Consider the following 22052-nt stretch of genomic DNA (forward strand, 5'->3'; position numbering starts at 1 on the left):
CTAACCCAGGCCCCAGCTGAGCCTTGGACAGCGAGGCAGTAGGGCTCTATGAATACCACATTCTTAGCTCCTAAGGCCCCTGGCCACGCCAGGCGTGAGATTTGGGAGGCAGTCAGCCCTGAGGATCAGCATGTTTTCTGAAGTCGTTCTCTTCAAAGAAAAACAAATACCTGCCCAGTCCAGTCATAGCAAGTGCCACATTCCATTTTGGTGGCAAGAAGGGATCAGACCTTTCCCAGGAAAAGCCGCTGCTGATTATAAATAAGTCACACACATTCCGGAATGAAGTCAGACAGAAGTCATTCCAACTGGCCCTGGGTTCTTATTTACCTTGCTCAGTAGGAAATGGTTATAAGGACTGGTGGTCTGCAGTGGCCTGGGCTAGAGCCCCTGCTGTGGGGTTTGGGAGTTTGCTTTCCACACTTGGTAATGGCACAGAAGCATGCAGGAGGAGTGGGTGCCATTTGAGGCCCAAGATGCCACCACCCTATTGTGTGTGTAACGCCTGCTCTTCTGACAGATTGGCAAGGCCATACCAGGGTTTGAGCCCACAAGGCCCTCCTCATTATGCTAGGCTTTTGAAGTGATCCTGGGTAACCTGCCAAAAAGTCACAGGAATCAGTTCGTTTCTTATAAACCTTTCAAGAAAATTCAGTGTTTTGATCTCTGGTCCTGAAATCGGGATAGGTTTAAGTAAAGCTGCTGCTGCAGCAGAATTGTCATTACCCTCATCATCATCACCAGTGAATGTATTTGGGGCAGCTTTTGATCAACAAGTCCCCTTGTATGATTGTGTGTATTTGGGGCAGATACAATGGTGTGTCACTGGAAAGTTGTAATACCCGAAATCCCAGGAAGGGACTCCTTTTTGTAACTAGAGGAGTCAGACTTCTATTTCCATTTAGAGTGAAGCTTCTTTCTTCTCTGATCTGTATGTGTATATATGTATATGTGTGTATGTGTGTGTGTATATATATATATTTGAGTGTGTATATGTGTGTATAAACATTATACACATTCACACACATATGCTGTGTATATGTACATGTATGTGTATCCAGCACAAGGTAAGTACTCAATACATATTTTTTGAATAAATGAATGAGCAAATGATGAATACATTTGTAACTGAAGTGCTCAATAAATTTTGATGACTGAGTGACACATTTATACCAACAGAGCCCCATAATTTGTTGCTTACTAATACACCAGGCACTTTTTTGCGTGTTCCATAGGCATTGTCTAATTTAATATTCACAATAACCCCATCAGGTGTATATTATTATTTTATCCCCGGTTTATAGATGAGGAAGCTAAGGCACAGACAGGTGAACAAGCTGTCTTGGAATCACACAGCTGCCTTGTGGGTGGGGATTCAAAGCTAGGCCTCCCTGACTCTCGAGCTGGTGCTCCTAACCGTGACATTATACCATCCAAAAGAAAATCCACCCTGTCACCCTGATATATTCTGCTTTCTGGAAGGTGGATGTAGAAGTACAGAACGGTTTGTACAGAATTGTCTGCTCAGGATCTACATATGAGACTGGGAGATGGAGTAGATTGCCATTTCCAGCAGCATCAGGAGAAGTCTTTATAACTTTTCAAAAGTTCACTCTGTGTAGGTTCTCCTCAGGGGAGAATGTCCTGTCACTGTGGAACTTTAAAAATAGCCATGCCTGGGCTGGGTGTGGTGGCTCATGCTTGTAATCCCAGCACTTTGGGAGGCCGAGGTGGGTGGATCACCTGAGGTCAGGAGTTCAAGACCAGCCTGGCCAACATGGTGAAACCCCGCCCCTACTGAAATTACAAAAATTAGCCAGGTGTGGTGGCGGGTGCCTGTAATCCCAGCTATCTGGGAGACTGAGGCAGGAAAATCACTTGAACCCAGCATGTGGAGGTTGCAGTGAGCCGAGATCACACCACTGCACTCTTGCCCGGGTGACAGAGCGAGACTCCCACTCAAAAAAAAAAAAATAGCCGTGCCTGAGCTCACCTGAGTCCCCTTGAATCAGCCCTCCTGGGGGTGGAGGCAGATTCTGCCAGTTACTTTTTAAGCTTTATTTTATATAACCTGTACTATAGCCATGGGAAGTAGGTTTAATATCACCATTTTACAGATGATAACTGAGACTCAGTAAAACCAAGTTATTTGTCTGAGCACAGACAGCAACTGGTGTGGAGCTGGCATTTTAACCAGGCCTGTCTGACCTCAGAGCTCTTAACCACTATGGTATACTGCTTCTTAAGATCATCTTAAGAGTTTTTGGTATAGTAGACTCATTTTAAAATCTTTTGATGACACAGGCCTATCGAAATTTACAGGTTTAAGTTCCTGCTTCTCTTTTTAACCTTACATTTCCAGTTGTTGACTGTTGGTTTCCCTCACTGGCCTAAAAGCACTCTCGTTTTCAGGAAGATTACAAAGTTTTTCCAGATATAGCCATTTTGGAAAGAGTGAAATAAAGAAGAATTAATAAAAGCATATTCTCTAAATCCCAGTCCAAGATGTTGAGGTTAATGGAAACCACAATATCCTTCGTGAGCTGAGACGAATAAAATCATTTATGAACAGGGCACAATTTTTGGGTGGTAAACTTGATTGAGCTTGATGAAGTTAAATTAAAGATAAAGTATATTCAGCATTCTGGGATCCCCACAGTGTTGAGATTCATGAAATCAGCCACATTTGAGGAGTTTTAACTTGCCTTTTTATGGGAGACTCTTTCATATACATGCAGGATGCAGAGTGTCCTTATCACAAAGGACTCTGCTAAATATAACTTTCACACTAGCCTCTAAAGCCAGTTGGTTACCTCTCAGCTCATTAGCAAGCAGGCTTTGAATTCCAAGTGGCCTGCATGATAAATAAGCCTTGAGAGCTACTTTCACATTTTGTGTAACAATTTCCTGCAGTGACTTCAAGTAGGAAAAAGAAAGGTAAAACCAGGTAATGTTTGAAAGACATCATGAAGCAGATTGTCTCCTCAGGCCTCCTAAGACATGCAGTCCTGTTCTCCCTCAAGGAAGATTGGGCTGTAATTTTTTACCCCACCACTAAACCACTGGCCAGAGAAAGTTAGGGTGTGGCAGCTGAAGGTATGTGTTTTGGGGTCGGATAGATAAAAAAGTAAGTTTACTTTCTGGCTTTCCCTTTCATACCTGAGATACCTTGGAGAAGTAACATTGCCTCTACTTCCTTATCTACAAAATGGGAACAATAATGTGTACTCATAGGGCACACGTGAGAAGGAAATAAGATGATACACATGCAGTGCTTAACATGGTGCCTGGACTGGGGTAAAGCTCTAATCAATAGAAGCCGTTTTTTATTGTACTATTCCATTGCTCTCCCATCCTCAATTCCGAGGAGGTTTGGGAGGCAGTGATTCCACGTCATATCATTCAGTTGGCACCATCTCTCCCTGCTCTCCACAGGGCAGCAGCAGCTCGGACTCTCTGGAGGGCCAGAGCTGCGACTATGCCAGCAAGAGCTATGATGCCGTTGTCTTCGATGTCTTGAAAGTGACCCCAGAGGAGTTTGCCGTGAGTGAAACAGGGCTGGTGTGGGTGGCTGGGCACCATAACAGGGCACTAGAGGGAGCCACCACTTAGGCTTTGGGCTCAGATTGGAAACATTCTATATGCCCAACAAGAGGGGAGTGTTGAGTAAAGTCCGTACCACCCTTTATGAAATACAATGCAGCATTAAAAAGGGTGCTGTCTTGAAATTAACTACCCTGGAAGGCTGTACGCTATATATATAAAAGTGAAAGGAGCAGACTAAAGCACAGTTTGTGGAGAACGTGCAATTTAAAAAATGCATGTACAGGCTGGGCAAGGTGGTTCACGCCTATAATCCCAGCGCTGTGGGAGGCTGAGGTAGGAGGATGGCTTGAGCCCAGGAGTTCAAGATCAGCCTGGGCAACATAGGGAGACTGCCTCTACAAAAAATGGAAATAAAAAAATTAGCCAGGTGTGGTGGCACACACTTGTAGTCCCAGCTACTCAGGAGACAGGTGAGAGGATTGCTTCAGCCTGGGAAGTTGAAGCTGCAGTGAGCTGTGATCATGCAACTACATTCCAGCCTGGGTGACAGAGGAAAACCCTGTCTCAAAAAAAAAAAAGCATGTACAACACACATATGACATGTATTTGCATGAGGTCTAGATTTTTTGTTTACATATTCATAAATATCTGGATTTATATAGCCAAACATATTATTTACTGTAGTATTTGGTTATAGATTCCAGGTAATTGGAATTTAATTTTTCTTTTTGTTTATGTATACTTTCTATATTTTTATAACAACCATTTTCTACAATGATAAACAATATTATTTGGGCAATTTTAAAAAATATAAATTAAAAAAAAGATATATCTTCAACCAGTGTGTTGCTCCCGGTCTAACTAAGGGACTGTCCCTTGTGGTGGAGCAGTGTTAGCTCCTTGTTTTGCCGTGACTTGGTTTCCTGCTTTTGAACTTTGACAGTAAAGGGAGAATATTGATTCTGGGGTGACCTCAAACCTGATTGAGAGTGTTGTCCAAGCATTGAACTTCTCTCCAGAACCCTGGAAGTGTTTCTAACCCATACCCATGTCTTCTCTACCCTCTTTGGTAAAAGAGGTTTCTTGTCCTCCTGGGTGCCAAGGGAACTAGCTGGGCCCCATGTCATTGCTCTGCCATCATTGGCTTCTTCCATGTTTACTTTGTGCCAGGCCATACCGAGCCTGGCACATGCATCATCTCCTTCAGTGTGTCTGAGAGATCATTTTAAAACCTTCAAACTCTCTAGTGGCTCCCTCCTGCTAGAATGAGACCCAGAGTTCCTCCTGAGGCCTCCAGTACTCTCTATGGTCTGGCTAAGCCTCCTCTTCTGCCCCCACCTCCATGTTCTCCCACTGTCTCTTTCTTCCCCAGGCTCACCTGCATCCTCTGTCCTTTTCTTTTTTCAGTCTTCATGGCTCTTCCTTAGTTGTCTGCTCACTCTGTGTTCAAATGTCTGTCCTTAGGACTTTCGCTGGGCTAAAGTAGCATCTTGCCATCATTATCTTTCTCCTTACTCTGCTCTGTTTTTCTTCATAACTCTTATTACTACCCAACATTACATTATAGAATAATTTTTTTTTTTTTGAGACAGCATCTCATTCCATCACTTAGGCTGAAGTGCAGTGGCACAGTCACAGCTCATTACAGCCTCAATCTCCCTGGCTCAAGTGATCCTCCTGCCTCAGCCTCCCAAAGTGCTGGGGCTACAGTTGCATACCACCATGCCCTGCTAATTTTTTTGATTTTTAGTAGAGATGAGATCTCACTGTGTTGCTGTGGCTGGTCTCCAATTCTTGGACTCAAGTGATCCTACCACCTCAGCCTCCCAGAGTGCTGGGATTGCAGGCGTGAATCACCACTCCCAGCCTATATAATAATAAATTTTTATTTCATATCTCTTCCACTGGAGTATAAACTTTCTAAGGACGGGAACTTATCTAACTTGTTCACTGCATTTTTTCCCAGTGCCCAAAATATGCCTGGCTCATAGTAGGTGCTCAAAACATATGTATTGCCTGAAAGAGTTCAATTCTTTTTTTTTTTTTTTTTTTGAGACAGAGTCTCGCTCTGTCACCAGGCTGGAGTGCAGTGGCAGGATCTTGGCTCACTGAAACTTCCGCCTCCCCAGGTTCAAGTAATTCTCCTGCCTCAGCCTCCCGAGTAGCTGGGATTATAGGCGCATACCACCATGCCCAGCTAATTTTTGCATTTTTAGTAGAGACAGGTTTTCACCAGGTTGGCCAGGATGGTCTCAATCTCCTGATCTCATGATCTGCTTGCCTTGGCCTCCCAAAGTGCTGGGATTATAGGCATAAGCCACCGCACCTGGCCAAGAGTTCAGTTTTTACAACAACTCAATGAGTCATATCATTAGCTCCCAATTTTCTGATAAAGTAAGGATCCAACAGATTAATTTTCTTACATGGATTATATAGCCAGGTATTGGCAGAGCCAAGTCTGAAACTCTCATCTCCTAATTACCCGTGTAATGCTAGGAAGTAATAATAAGAGCAGCTCCTATTTTTGAACACTGATTATGTCTAGGTCTTGTGTTAAATGTTTTACATGCTTTATCTAATTTACTTTTCATAACAGCCTTATAAATTAGGTATAATTATTATTCCCAATTTACTGATAAGCGAGTCAACACTTAGAGAAGAAAGTCGTCTCTTCACACAGATAGTACATGGCACATCTGGGATTTAAAACCAGGGCTGTCTGACACTGTAGACCAGTGATTTCCAATAGAAATACAATGTAAGCTACGTATGCAATTTAAAGTTTTCTAGTAATTAGCCGGGCGCGGTGGCTCATGCCTATAATCCCAGCACTTTGGGAGGCTGAGGCGGGTGGATCACCTGAGGTGGGGAGTTCAAGACCAGTTTGATCGACATGGAGAAACCAGGTCTCTACTAAAAATACAAAATTAACTGGGCGTGGTGGTGCATGCCTGTAATCCCAGCTACTTAGGAGGCTGAGGCAGAAGAATCACTTGAACCCAGGAAGCGGAGGTTGCAGTGAGCCGAGATCGCGCCATTGCACTCCAGCCTGGGCAAAAAGAGCGAAACTCCGTCTCAAAAAAGAAAAGAAAATTTTTCTAGTAACTACATTAAAAAATGAAAGAGGTAAAATTGCTTGTAATAATATGTTTTATTTAACCCTGTATATCTAAAATATTATCATTTTAAAATATAAGCAACATAAAATTATTGAAATACTTTATATTCTTTTTCTTTACAAGCTAAGTCTTCATAATCTGATGTGTGTGTGTGTAAGAGACAAGGTCTCACTATGTTGCCCAGGCTAGAGTGCAGTGGCTGTTCACAGGTTGAATTACACCACAGTGCAGTGCCTTGAACTCCTGGACTCAAGCCCTTTTCCTGCCTCAGCCTCCTAAATAGCTCGGACTATAGGCTTGTGCCACTGTACCTGGCTCCAATGTGTATTTTACACTTTATAGTGCTAGCAACATTTCAAATGCTCAGTAGCCACATGTGGGTAGTGGCTACCATATTGGACAGTGTAACACTAGAGCCTGCACTCTTAGCCACAAAGCTGTATTGCCTCTCCTTTAGAGGACGTCATGGATCTCGCAGGCTGATGGCCTAGCTTCTATGTCCTATTTATGTATGTTTACTTGTACTTTTAAGAGTCATGTTTTTTAACTTCATGAAAGAAGCAATAATGAGGCTTAAAAATCCCTTTATAGCTGTTTACCCTGTGGAATGGCAGAGAGTTAGACTGCATCATAGAAAAACATTCCCTAACAGGACTCTTTGGTGAGACTCAGGGCCTGGTTTTCTAGCCTCAGCCATAGGGTATTGCTTGGCTTGCTTCAGGCTGCCTTTCTGAGGCTGGGAAGACTGTATGCAAGGATGGTGAATACTCTTTGAGAATGCAGTGCTAAAACTTTGGCTGTCCTTGCTGGAGCTAGTGTGTCTTTAGCTTACATGTGAAACCAGGTCTCTGGAGTCTTTGGCCTCTGGGAAAGTACTGGAGTGCCTAGGTGTTAGAATTGAACCAGACCAACTGGCATTTTAGTTTCCTGTCTAGTGAAAGAAAAAACCCAGACATGAAAACCCACTGAAAGAATTATTTGAGTGATTCTGGGAAGATGGTGGTGGCAGTAGCATATTTTTAAATTCTCTCTTAATCCGTATTCCCCCACCGCCCCACTGTGAACATTCAGAACAACTAGATAGCAAACCTTGAAACCCATGAACAAAATTGTAGTAAACCTAGGTGACAAGTTATCCTCGTCACCCCCAAAATACAAGTGGTTGAATATATACCACCAACATCTACAAGACATTCAGGATATCAGCGTCTGTAGAGGAGAAAACAGAATAAGCACTGGGGTATTTGATAGACTTGAGAATAAGAGAACCCCAAAGTTGTCAATAGGTATTTGCTAGAAAGTTCAGTGGGTCGGGCTGGGAATAGCAGCTGAAATTGGCAGGGATTTTGACTATTCAAATAATGGGTGAGTAGAAGGGATCTGTGGAATAGCCATTATGACCTCTTGAAACCAGGCAACTAGGGGGTCCCTTCTAGAATGATGCTGCATACCTGAAATTCAGTATGGAGTGGAGTCAAAATGATCAGAAAGGATAGAGATAGTTGTGGCAAAAGATGATCTAAGAGTGTGTGTGTGTGTGTGAGTGTGTGTGAGAGAGAGAGAAATCTCAAGAAATAGTGGCTATGGTGTTGAACACTACATGAAAGCAACCTAAAACAGAGCTGTGTGAAGTTGGAAAATGTACTCTGAACCATATTGCCCTGTAAAAGCCCAGGAAAACTAATTTTGCATAAAAATAAGCAACAGGAAATTATTGCTGTCAAATCGCATTCAAAGTTATTATACAAAAAAAGAGACAAGAATCCCTATAGACAATGAAAGCATGCCACAAAACAGACAAAACCTGTAACTGTTTATTTTTAAATGAGCTAAGAGATGTTAAGATCACGCATGAAGAACATAAATCAGAAATACGAAAATCTCAGAAATGAGATGACAGAACTTAGGAAAGACTTAAAAATAAAAGAATTCTTTTGGAAATGAAGATTGAACTAGAAGGAACACAGGAACACAGAAACATAACAGGAAATGCCTAAAGGAGGAAACTTTTTCACATGAAAATAAATGAAGAAAGAATAAGACTTTGGGGAAAAGTGACAAATATTCATGATAGCCAAAGAACATCCAACATACAGATAATAGGAATTCCTGAAAGCAGGGAACAAAAAGGCAAGGGAACTTCACAAATAATTAAAACTAAAATTTAGGAAAATGTTCATGAAATTAAAAAAAAAAAAGATTTGAAACCACATATTGAAAGAGCACACCATGAAGCCGAGAATGTCAACCCTAAATGGTCAATACTAAAGACATTTTTTTTTTTTTTTTTTTTTTTACAAAGTACTGGGTTTTAAAGGAAAAAAAATTATTTGGGCATTTAGGCAAAAACAGCAAATGACATATACAGGAAATGATTAGATTACCGTCAGTCTTTTTTGACAGAAACATGTTTTTGCCAAAAGGAAATGGAACTACATAATTAAGGAAAGAAAGAAAAAGTGAGCCAAGGAATTTATAATATATCCAGCAAAACTGACTTTAAAGTATAAAGGACACAAACAAACTGTTGTGAACATGCAAAGGCCTCAGAATCTTATTCCCCTGAGCCCTTCCTGAGGAATCTATGAGAGAATGAATCTTAGATAATGAACATAATTAGAGAACCATCACTATAAAGACAGAGAGCAGTAAACATGCAGTTACTTGTGGAATTAAGACTGAATGAGGGTTAAAGGTAGAGGGTATAGTTTGTAATGAATGTATGCCCAGATGGTAGATATAATATGACTATAGGATAAAGTAAATGAAAACTTACTGGATTCTGGAATCCTAGTATACTCTGTGTCCTTGAGACAAAATAGAAGAAAGGGGATACAGATATAGTACAGAAGAGGTTAAGTAAGTTTTTAAAAATGCCCTGAATTTGAATTGGAAATATTAGTATGAATTCTGCATTGTGGTCTTGAAATAGCATTTCTTACTAAAAGAACCCATGACTTCCAGAGAACTGGTTGATTCCAAGCCTGGGAAAGGACATGTTCAAGATGAGCCTGGTACATCTTCCCAGTACCCAGTGAGGAAGCTGTCAAGGCATAGGAGGGTCCGTGGCAAAACGACTCAAGAGCTAGCTAGAAGAAGCTCCTATTGCCGCATCATGGCACAATTTGAGCTTCAAAAGGATAATAATTGCAAATGATTGAAACTCATCAAGCAATGGGTCACTTTTTCGATGATAATGGGACAGTTTATAATCTTAAAAACTGGTAAATATGAGGAAAGAATCAAGCATTTGTCCTGCCTTTTACTTTTGAACTAACTACACTGGATAACCAAACAGTAGATGAGGGAAAGTGTCTATTAAATTAGTTCAGTTAAGAAAAGGAAAAGAAATGAAAGAATTGCAATATCATCATTTTGTAACCCCAGTGAATGAAAATATCTAAGCAGTGAACATCAATAGCCACTAACATTACAAAAGGAGAGCCATTGTGTGCCTCCTGATGAAGCAGTGTGCTGCCACCTGCGGTCTTGCCAAAGGGATGCACCTGTGTCTGATGAAGTCCCTGGGTCCAGCTGCTGTTTTGCAGACACACCAAGAATGGAAGAACACATTGACCTGCTCCTTAAGTGTGGAGAACTTATGGCTTGGATTCTTCAGCAGATGTATTACAAGGAATATAAAGGGATGGAGAGAATATTTGTAGATTAAAAGAGATTTAAAAAGTACATATCGGCTGGTGCAGTGGCTCACGCCTGTAATCCCAACACTTTGGGAGGCTGAGGTGGGTGGATCACAAGGTCAGGAGTTTGAGACCAGCCTGGCCAATATGGTGAAACCCCGTCTCTACTAAAAATACAAAAATTAGCCGGGCATGGTGGCACACACCTGTAGTCCCAGCTACTCAGGAGGCTGAGGCAGGAGAATTGCTTGAACCTGGGAGGTGGAGGTTGCAATGAGCCGAGATTGCGCCACTGCACTCCAACCTGGGCGACAGAGGGAGACTTCATCTCAAAACAAACAAAAAGTACGTATCAGGTTTAGCATGGTGGCTTACATCTGTAATCCCAGCACTTTGGGAGGTTGTGGTGGGAGGATTGTTTGAGGCCAGGAGTTAGAGATCAGCCTGGACAGCAGAGCTAGACTCCATCTCTACAAAAAATTAAAAAGTTAGCTGGGCATGGTGGCTTATACCTGTAGTTGTAGCTTCTCAGGAGGCTGAGGCAGGAGGGATCACTTGAACCCAGAATTTTGAGGTTAGCTCACTAGGTATGATCACACCACTGCATTCAAGCCTGGACAACAGGTAAGACCTTCTGTCTACAATAGGTAGGTAGGTAGGTAGGTAGGTAGCACTTATCAAATTTTTAAAAAAGTGGACAGGGCTAACCTGTGATGTATAGGTGTATATACTTGAGTGATTAAATTATTTAAAAAACTTGAAGAAAGTCAGGATAATGGTTACTTTTGGTGGGAGAGAGACTTGTGATTGGGACAAGTCACATTGAAGACCTTCTGAGGTGGTTCTTTTATTCATTTTGATTGTGCCAAAATATACATAATATAAAATTTACTATCTTAAGGTTTTTCAGTGTACAATTTAGCAGTGTTAATTAAGTACATTCACAGTGTTATGTAACCAATCTCCAGAACTGCTTTCATCTTGCAAAATGGAAACTCTGTATCCATTAAACAACTTCCCATTCCCCTCCTCCCAACCCCCAGCAGCCACTACTGTACTTTCTGACTCCATGATTTTGACTCTTCTAGTTACCTCATGTAAGTGGAGTCATATAGTATTTGTCTTTGTGACTTTTCTGTAGATTTGACTTTTTGTTTTGTTTTGAGACAGAATCTCACTTACTCCCAGGCTGGAGTGCAGTGGAGCGATTTCGGTTCACTGCAACCTCCTCCTCCCGGGTTCAAGCAATTCTCTTGCCTCAGCCTCCTGAGTAGCTGGGATTACAGACATGCACCACCACACCCGGCTAATTTTTGTATGTTATATTAGAGACAGGGTTTCACCACGTTGGCCAGGCTGGTCTCAAACTCCTGACCTCAAGTGATCCGCCAGCCTCAGCCTCCCAAAATGCTGAGATTACAGGCGTGAACCACTGTGCCCAGCCTAGTTTGACATTTTTAAAAAATAAAAAGTTAAAAAAGCTTTAAATAAGTTACTGCTAGATTAATTTTCGAAAGGAACAGAACAGTTCCTAGGCCCATCCCCTGACTCTTTTCTAAAATTGCCAGACACGGGCTTTCTGTGGTTCTGTGAGTCAAAGCAGGAATAGATCTTTGGAGCTGATTACTCTGTTCTGTGAGCCCTCCTGGCCATGCCTTGGTGGAGTGGGGTAAAGCCAACAGCTTTTTTTGTTTGTTCATCTGGGGTCTGGAAGACCCTTACACTTAAGGTTGAGGCTGGAAAGAGGATTTAGTCAGCTACTGTTAGAGAGGAGAAATACTACATTTAACATATGCAAAAAACTTTTTTTTTCCCTTTTGGCTAACCAAGTAGCATTTCCCTTAAAAGCCTGGGTTTTTAGAGGGCCCTGGACTAGGAGGAAGGAGGAGATGGGAGAAGGGACTAGGCTTAAGGAAGCCATTGCCAGGTGACTAGCTTGACTGAACATCCTATGTTAATGCTTTATTTCTCAAAATAAGGATAGGCCATTATGAGACTTATGAGTGTTCTCGCTCAGCCCCACTACTGGCCAGATTTGCTTCTTGGAAACGAGAGTGGGAGGCTCCTTGTCTCATGTTTCTGTTGAGGCTGTAACATACCCCTAGAAAATGCCTTTTCTCTCCAGGAAACCAAGGTACCTCTCCTGAGGGAGGGACAGGGTGCTGAGATGGTCCCGAGAGCTGGCTATGAAGTGTGACAGGACCTGACCTCACCTCTTACCACACCCCCATACCCATACTTCCCACCCCCCTTTTTGGTAAAACTGAGTGGCCTTGAGGGTTCAAACTTCTGGGGAAGGATTACTCATCAGCAACCTCTTCAACATATGTTTGGCTTTTTAGTAAAATGGCATGAAATTGATAATCTGATGATCTTTATAAGTATCTTGTATCAAAATATCCTCACTCTAGACACTGTATCTTTTTTGGTCAGAATTGAAAGGATAGAAATAGAGATTCTTCTGAAACCTCATTATGTATTTCGGACTAGCTAGTCTAAGTCTGGTGACCTCTGTTGTTGTTTGTTTTGAATAAAACACCTGAACACATTTTCTGACTTATGGTCTGAGCAGAGAGCAGAATATTTGAAACTTGGACCATCCAAAAAATGTGAAATGTAAGGTCACTGCTTTAATAAATCATCTGGAAATTCAGTAGCAAACCCTAGAACTGGTGGCAGGATGGAAAGGAAGTTTTCTCATTTTCACATTAGCAGACTTTTGGTTCTTTTCCTAAATGACATTGCAAACATCCTGCCAGTTCTCCCGGATAGGGTGTTAACTTGAACTGCAGGGGAGATTTCCAAGGTCCTCTGAGCTTTCAGGTCAAATCTCCTGTCTTTACAAGGCCTTTCTGTTCCCCAGGATGGCAGACTTAATCCAAATATGAGAAGCACTTGGCTAGCAGTCTTGATGGATCTGGCAGAAGAAATGCCAGTCTGTTTGCACTGCTCAGGACATAGCTCTGAGCTGTGGAGCTCTAGGCCAAACATAGACCTATAGGCCTTCAGGGCTTACTGGCCACTCAACACCCAGATTATGAGGGCCAGATACATTATGCTGATGTTAAGAGTCTCCTTGACATCAAGAGGTGTTGGGTGGAACCTGGAGGCAGAAGAGCTCAGATTCCGCTCCAGTGCTTCCTTATTCCTGGTCCTCTCTCCCACCTCTTAGCCAGGCTGGTGCCAGCATTTCACCCGTTTCCATGAGGAACACTAGCTCCTGGGAGAGGACAAAGAGGCTCTCCACTGAAGCCAGCTGCATGTTTTCCTCTCCACTCTGCCTGAGGATGGTCTGCTTTGGCCTGTATCCCGTGCTTGTCAGGAACCCAGTGACCTTGGACCACCTTTGAGTGTGTTGCCATTTTTCTCCAATATATTCTTAATACAGGGGTTTTTACTGGCTCAGTGGATTTTAAACATGTTCTTTAGAGCAACCACAGTGCATGGGTATTCAACCAAATTAATGGTCCCTTATTTGCTAGCTTATGTATTGGTCAGGAACCGTAAGTTCACATGCCAGTACATGAGCCCATCTGTGTGGCTTCCGTTTTGAGACACACACACACACACACACACACACATACACACCCTCCCTCACCCTCACACTCACACACATTCTCTCACACACACATACACTTTCATACGCACACACGTACAACCTCACACACACACTTACACACTTACACTCACACACAGTCACACACACCATATACTCTCACACACTCAGATACACACACACATAAACACACTGTCTTATGTATTTATTGAGCATCTGTCAGGTGCCAGGAACGCTACCTCTTGTCTTGAATTTTCACCGAGATCCTGTAAAATAGGGATTATTGTCATCATTTTCTAGATGTGGTACCTGACTGAGAGAGATTGTGTGTCAAAGAGAACATTGCCGTTAAGTGACAGTGTCCAGACACATACCCAAGCCCTGTAGGCTCCAGAGCCCATTTGTTCCCTGTATCATGTCATCCTGGATGGCCTGTGTTCAATGGACAGAGTGTCTTCTCACATTAAAGGCATCCAAAGGTCTTCAGCTCTCCTCTCCCTGGCGTGTCACAGAGGCATCTCTTAACTGACATCTGGCATCCCATGTGACATGGAGGTAGGTGGATCATGTGAAGTCAGTTCAGTTCATGCCTTGGTCTGAAAAATGGTCAGCATGATGCTTCCTCTTACTGTCACCAGATGAGGTTCTTATGATGGGCGCAGCCTTTTAACCTGATGTGTGTCTTCTCTATTGATGACATTGCTGCCTCTTAAGCCGGCTGTGGTGAAGGACTAGTTTTTTCCATTTCCAATAATTTGAGGACAGATACTTAAAATGTATATAATGGAAATGTCATGGTCATGTAAAAAATTGCTATGCAAGTTCCAAATGCTTGCTCTCAGCTTCTGTACTTCTCTCATTGTGGGCTGGTGGAATAAACAGTTTGTGGTCCCGTGCTGGTCTGTGGGTGCATCTTGAATAGCACTCTACCATATAATTTAGGGGCGGTATCAATGACTTCAGAAGAAAAATATAATTTCTATAAGCCACAACTTTAAAATGAACTTAATTTATAGTAATAGTGTTTCTGTTTAGCATTCTAATTTTAAATATTGTTTCTACAGCTTTAAAAAATTACAAAAGTAGTTCATGCTTGAAATACAAATTCAAATAGTATGAAAATTTCCAAATAAAACTGTTCCCTTTTCTCCCAGGCCCACCCCCCAAACAATTTTTATCAATTCCTAAATTGAAAGTTCATCTCACATTCAAGAAAGAAGGGTGTGGATCAGGATTTATGAAGAGGGGGAAGGGATGGGAGAGGCATTTCAGAAATGTATCCAATTTTTTACTCTATTCGGTCTTGTTTTTTATCTCAAAGGGGAAAGTATAACTTTTATGAATATATATGACTGTATAAAGTAACATGATAGTTATCTTTGATGTACAGTATTTTCTAAAATTGATTCTCTTTTGTTGCAGAGCCAGATTACATTAATGGATATACCTGTGTTTAAAGCTATCCAGCCGGAGGTCTGTACTTTGTCTTTCTACTCTTCTATTAATGCTATGGGTGGGCAGTGAGGATTTAGGCAGCCACTGTTAGAGTGACTCCATTTCTCAGTTTCTCTCTTGAAGGCTCTATAAATGCATGTTATCGATTTAAACCCCATTCTATTCTTGATGGTGCTCATGTTTTTGAGCCCAGTATTTGGATTTTCCAGACAATGTCTCCTGTCTGGCCTACTCTGGCAGGGCTGGGAGCAGTTGGTACCCACAGGACTCCACGCCTGAGAGTCAGGTCTTAACACCCTCATTCCTTTTCCCAGGCTCCTCCTGCTGAAAATGTTTACTTTCAAGAAGTGATGTGAGGGAACATTTTTCTAGAAAGTTCTCTTTTTGTTGATCCCAGATTCTGGTGGTTGCCTTGTTTCTATTTTTGAAACCAGTTGCCATAGCAAACATGTACCTATTTACATTGAAAGCATATATGGGTCAGGTGTGGTGGCTCACACCTGTAATCCCAGCACTTTGGGAGGCCTAGGTGAGAGGATCGCTTGAGATCAGGGGTTTGAGACCAGCCTGAGCAAAATAGTGAGCGTCAAAAAAAAAAAAAAAAAAGCATATATACATTTTTAGAAACTGCATATTCAATAAAGGGTAAAAAGTTGATTTTGGCCTTAAAAAAATTCCTGGAAATGTTTGGCAATTGATAACAAGGTTTTGGTTGTTTTACCAAGGGTGTGCGTATGTGTGTGTGCGTGTGAGATCAGGTAAACAAAAATCCATTTCAAAGTAGCTGAATAGGGAGGCTGAGGCAGGAGAATTGCTTGAACCCGGGAGGTGAAGGTTGCAGTGAGCCATGATCGTGCCATTGCACTCCAGCCTGGGCAAAAGAGCGAGACTCTGTCTAAAAAAAAAAAAAAAAAAAAAAAAAGTAGCTGAATAGGCTGAAGAGGAATTTATTACAAGGATAAAGGGGCACTTTACAGAATTCATGGGATGAGTTCAGGCACCCAGAGAGCCACCAGGACACAGGCAGTCCCTACTTCCTGCTCCGCTTTTACCTCTCCTTCTCCTGCTTTCTTGTCTGATTTGACCTGATTTGGCCTTTCCAAAGGGCCCACGTTTACATGATCTTTAAGTCACCTCCCCAGACTGGGACCAGCAGATTTCAGTCCAGGCCAGCATAGTCATGTGTCCAATGCTGGACTAGTCACCTAAGGCCAAGAGAGTATGTGGTCAACATGGGCAAACACTGAGGGACCCAGCCTTGTGAGTGAGGTTCAGACCTCAGAGGAGAGGAGTGTGGTTGGGGAGATAGATCAAAAAGTGCTGCAACTAGGGTGTGAATTCCAGAATACTCTTAACTTAATGCCTTTCTTCTTACAGAACTGTGACTGTCAACACTTTGACAAAGAGCATATCTTAACACAAAGTCACAGTGTTCAAGCCTTCCGAGAGCTGGCACCTAGTCTACTAAAAATTAGGAGGAAGCTAGTACCACTAGCTTTGTTCAGCATTTATGTGAAGACGTGGCAGTTATTTGTATTATTGTATTATTGTGTGTGTGTGTGTGCTTATGTCTGTGTGTTGTGTTCATTAGGGTTGGGGAACAGAGCTTTGTTTGCTTTTTTTGAATTGGCTGACTTCCATTCTTTTTCTGTTTTGTTCTAATGTGGTATGATCCATTTTTTCTAATCAAAAACAACATCAGATCACTACCTCTTGGAGCCTTTTGGTAGAATAGGTGTGTGATGGTTGCCTTAGTTCTCAGCTGAAGCTATTTCTGATTATGTTCTCTGCTTAGCTCTGATCTGGAGCAGTTTAGACATTTAGGGCTTTATTCTTCATCGGAACATCAAGGAGGGCAGCCCACCTGCCGTGAGCCCTGAACCTGCATGTGCCAGGAGACTGGGATCCTTGCCAGGCTGCTGGAAGGAGGGAAGCGGGTGGGGGCTTCTTCCTCTTCAGAGGCATAGCCAAGGCCAGACCAAGACTTTTCCCCAGGGTGCTGCAGTTTGGAAGGTACCTTATCAACACATATCTTAGTTCAAGTTGTGACAAGATGTTAGAGTGGAGATGTTTTGTTTTCAAGACTGTAGTTTGTAGCAGTGGTTCTTAATTGTGGCTGCACATCAGAATCACCTGGACAGTCTTGGAAACATGGGGGTACCCAGAGCCCCCTCCCCAACACTCCCCCACAGACCGTTGAATCTGAACTTAAATCTCTTGATGGGGGTCTGAAACCTAATCAGCCCTATTTTGTAAAAGTTGCCCAGGTAATTCTGAGGCAGAGTGAGGATTCAGAACTAGTTGCTTTGAGGTATCTGGAGAAACCCCAGACTTGAACATTTTGGATCTATAACGTGTTAGCTAAAACTGGAAGAGTTTGTTCCTCATTGTCAAAACTGTGGTCAAAGGAAGCACCCTGGGAGCTGCCCCAGCTTTTTTGCTGATGTTATTATCATTAGCAGACTGAAAACTGAAAATTTTCCTCTTGGGGATGCCTGCCATGTTGTGGCTGGACCACCCCAGAGTTGGAAGGGCATGAATAAAGTACAATTGTAAGTATTCAGAGGCCAGCATCTGAGAGCAAGATGGGTGCTGTGAGTGACCTAGGCTCCCAGGAGATCAGGAAACTTGTAGACTAGTGCCTTTCAACCCTGGCTGTGTATCAGCATCCACTTGGGAACTCTTTAAAAAAATTACAAATGCCTAGGCTTCAGCCTTAGAGATTCTAAATGCTTTGGTTTAGAGTGTGACTCAGGAATCTGCTTTTGACTGGGCACCCTAGTGGGTTCCCAGTTGGTTGAGAACCAAGGATGTAGTGATTATAAGACCGATAGCAATTTGCTCTGTGAAATCCTAATTTTCTAATTTCTAATTTTCTTATGTAGTGATTGTAAGACTGATAGCAGTTTGCTTTGTGAAATCCTAATTTTCTAAAGATTTTTTCTTGCCTAGTTACTAAGATTACCCTTAATTCAGCCCACAGAGATAAGAAGAAGAATATTAACCATGGACCCTGTAGCCAGTACTTGAACCAGGCCTGTCTGAGCCCTGACCCTAGAGCTCAAGCTCTCAGCCCCTGTTGCATGTGGGTGTAGCCTGACTCCTGCACTGCATAGTGGGCTCTTACCTCTTTTGATGTGGAAACAGCCATCTTACCAGGCTTCCATTGTGTAAGCAATATAGTTTATGAGCCCTTCCTAGGCTGTTCAGATCCTTCACAGCTGGAGAATTGATCCTGGCTGGGTTTAGATATGGTGATTTGGACTTCTGGGGTTGTCCTGGAAGGCATCAGCCACTTCCTAGCTGGTCATTTTTCCACCCTGGCTCAGGTTTCTGCTTTCCCATCATGCTGTTTGCCAACTCTGTGCTTATTAGTGAGAAGTTGGGGGTATTTAGCTTGAAAAAAGAAGGTACCTGAGGGACATGATTCTTGTCCTTGGAGATCTGAAAGACTTTGAGCAAGCTATGCGGAGTTATGGTGAGACCTGGATACTTTTGGATGGTATTCTGGATGGTTCTGGAAGAATAGTGTTCCAGGTAGTGGGATTAGCATGCACAGAGGATGTGGTCAAGGACACTTGCTTTGATGGAGGAGTAGGAGAGATTTGAACATAAAGGCTTCTAAAGCCCTCCCCGCCATGGGGGTCCTTGAGTTTCTGGTGCTTGTCTGGAGGGCAGCTCCTAGTGATGGAGTGGTGGGCAACACCCTTGCCCATGCAGACCCTTGCCTCTGTGTCCTTGCTTGGCTCCGTAGCCCTCTGACCTAAGCCCTGAATGCCCAATGGCTCACTGTGCACAGGGTTGAAAAGGGGTGGGTGCTGATGTGGACTGTTGCTGGGTAGCCTGGGCTGTTTACATTTTCCTGAGCATTTACTGTGTGCAGGCTCTAGGCTAGGCTCCTTAGATGTAGGGTCTCATTTAATCCTTATCACAATCTTATGACGTACCTGCTGTTACTGTCTTTGTTTTATATATGAGGAAGCTAAAGCTCAGACATGTTAAGTATTATAACTTAGTCCATGATTACTGTAGTAGTCCTCTGTTGCTATGTAACAAATTACTCCCACACTTAGCAGCTTAAAATAATAAGGATTTATCTCTCACAGTCTCTGTGGGTGAAGAATCCAAGAGTGGCTTAGCTGGGTGGTCCTGGCTCAAGGTCTCTCAGGAGGTTGTAGTCAAGATGTTGGCTGGGACTGTAGTCATCTGAAGGCTTGACTGGGGATGGAAAGTCTACTTCCAAGGTGGCTCATGCACAATGCCTGGCTGTTGGCAGGAATCCTCTGTTGCCATGTGGAACTGTTCAGAGCCACTGAGTGTCCTCATGGCATGGCAGCTGACTTCTAGAATGAGTGACCCAAGAGAACAAGACAGGAGCCAGCAAGGACTTTTGTGACCTGGCTCAGAAGTCACATACTGTCATTTGCACAGTATCCTGTTAGTATCACAGATCAGCCCTCTTCACCAAGGAGGGCACTATACAAGAGCTGGACACCAGCAAGTAGGAAGTGGGGGACCCCTTGGAGACTGCCTACCACAGGCCTCAGGTCAGAAGGTCAAATACAGGTAGTCTAACTCCAGAACTTTCACAATTCAGCCTCTGCCAGTGCCCCAGCTATGTGACCTTGGGTAAGTCACGTCACCTCTCTGAGTTTTGGTTTCCTTATTCATAGAGTGGGGATAGTAAGAGTATCTCTGTCATAGGGTTATTTGGAGAATGAAATGAGATAATGCATATAGAGTACTTAGCACAGAGGCTAGAACCTAGTAAAACAACATCAACCATTTTTGAATGTGTAGTGCATACCAGGCATTGTGTTGAGCGGTTAAAGTCTTTATTCAGAGTTTACTCCTTTTATTACTATTGTTGTTGTTGTGGCTGTGACTGTGGTTGTCACCCACCAGTGTCCCTTTGTGTCAGTCTCTGGCTTGCCCTAGGATACATGTCTTCCTGCCTCAGCCCCCTGCCCTGCTGTTCTCCTGTCTTCCTGCCTCTCAGATCCCCTTCCTCTCCTTCTTATTCTTTTAAAATATTTCTTCTTCTTCTTCTTTTTTTTTTGAGATGGAGTTTCGCTCTTGTCACCCAGGCTGGAGTGCAGTGGCGTGATCTCGGCTCACTGAAACCTCCGCCTCTCGGGTTCAAACAATTCTCCTGCCTCAGCCTCCCAAGTAGCTGGGATTACAGGCACCTGCTACCACGACCGGCTAATTTTTATAGTTTTAGTAGAGATGGGGTTTCGCCACGTTGGCCAGGCTGTCTCGAACTCCTGACCTCAGGTGATCTGCCCGCCTCGGCCTCCCAAAGTGCTGGGATTACAGGTGTGAGCCATTGCGCCCAGCCCTATTCTTTTTAAACATTTCTTATTGTTAACAATTTTGAATAGATATGTGTACACACATAGTGGGTTTATATAGGAAGAGTGGTAAAATGAACCTTTGTATACCTGTTACCTAGATCCAACAATTGCCATCTTTGCTTCATTTACCTCTTTTTTTCTTTTTATTTATTCCTGGAAATTTTGAAAGCAAATGCCTGACATCCTATTATTTCCCTCCTTCAAACTTCAGATGTAGCTCTTTAAAAAGTTATTTTCTACCATAATCACAATAGCATTATCACACCTAACAAAATTAGCAGTAATTCTTTAGGATCAAATTGGGGGAATTTCAAATTTCCCCAATTGTCTAAAAAACAAACAAAACCCACTAATAGCAGTGACAATTCCAGGGCCTGCACATTGCATTTGATTACTTGTTAGGTTTCTCAAATTCCTTTTGATTCTAGTGTAGTCCATCCTCCCTCTCCTCCCTCATGTGCTTAACTTATTGAAAGGTTAATCGCACTGTGTAATATTCTAAATTGTAAATATTCTGCTTCTCCTTGGTGGTTTAACTTGTTCACTTGTCGCCTATTTTCTTTCAACTAGAAGTTAACCCAAGAGGCTTGATTGGATTTTGGGTCAGTCTTTTTGGGAAGAATGTGTCCTAGGTGGTGCTGGGTACTTTGTATCACATATCACATTAGGAGACACCGAGTTGTTTTGCTGTGTATCATGTGAAGATTTATTGATGGGTACAGGTGGTGACTGTTTTATTCCTTCATTGTAAAGTTCCCCATCTACCTTTTACCTAATTATTTCATCTGTCAATGATCTTTGCCTGAATTGAGTATTTTATTGGGCCTAGCAAAATGGTGACTTTTCTCTCTTTTTTTTTTCCTTTTTCAGAGACAGAGTCTTGCTCTGTCACCTAGGCTCTAATGCAGTGGTGTGGTCATAGCTCACTGCAGCCTCAAACTCGTGGGCTCAAGCCATCCTCTGCCTCAGCCTCCTGAGAATCTGGGACTACAGACATGTGCCACCATGCTTGGCTAATTTTTAAAAAATATTTGAAGAGACATGATATCACTGTGTTGCCTAGGCTGGTCTTGGACTCCTGGCCTCAAGCAGTTATCCTGCCTCAGCCTCCCCAGTAGCTGAGATTACAGGCATAAGCTGCCACGCCTGACTCTTATAGCTGAAATTCTTAAGAAGAATTTTTCCTCATCAGCTAGGGCTACTTGTACATACTTAATTCTTTCCTTTTAATTATCAATTTTCAGAGTTAAAGGTAAGAGCCCCACTTACCTTTAATGGTGACTTGTGGGTGTGTAACTGCTTTGTTTTGTTTTTGGTGAGCAGTCTCTCTCCTCCATCATAATGAACTTGTGGATGTTTATTATACGTCCTGTGTGTT

The 22052-nt window shown here is 42.7% G+C and overlaps 1 protein-coding gene across 9 annotated transcripts in view; it reads left to right on the forward strand.

Moving 5' to 3' along the window:
• RALGPS1 (Ral GEF with PH domain and SH3 binding motif 1) overlaps positions 1 to 22052 on the forward strand; it is a 306650-nt gene that overhangs the window by 44263 nt on the left and 240335 nt on the right. For 7 of the 9 annotated variants that reach the window (XM_054500760.2, XM_054500761.2, XM_054500765.2 and 4 more), the window contains exons 3-4: positions 3436 to 3543; positions 15285 to 15335. In XM_054500760.2, the coding sequence (XP_054356735.1) occupies positions 3436 to 3543; positions 15285 to 15335 (159 nt within the window). The remainder of the gene's footprint in view (positions 1 to 3435; positions 3544 to 15284; positions 15336 to 22052) is intronic. The other 2 variants (XM_054500763.2, XM_063649938.1) reach the window with 1 other exon arrangement.

This window comes from Pongo pygmaeus, chromosome 13 (assembly GCF_028885625.2).
Source record: "Pongo pygmaeus isolate AG05252 chromosome 13, NHGRI_mPonPyg2-v2.0_pri, whole genome shotgun sequence".
In the NCBI taxonomy this organism is placed as follows: Eukaryota; Metazoa; Chordata; class Mammalia; order Primates; family Hominidae; genus Pongo; species Pongo pygmaeus.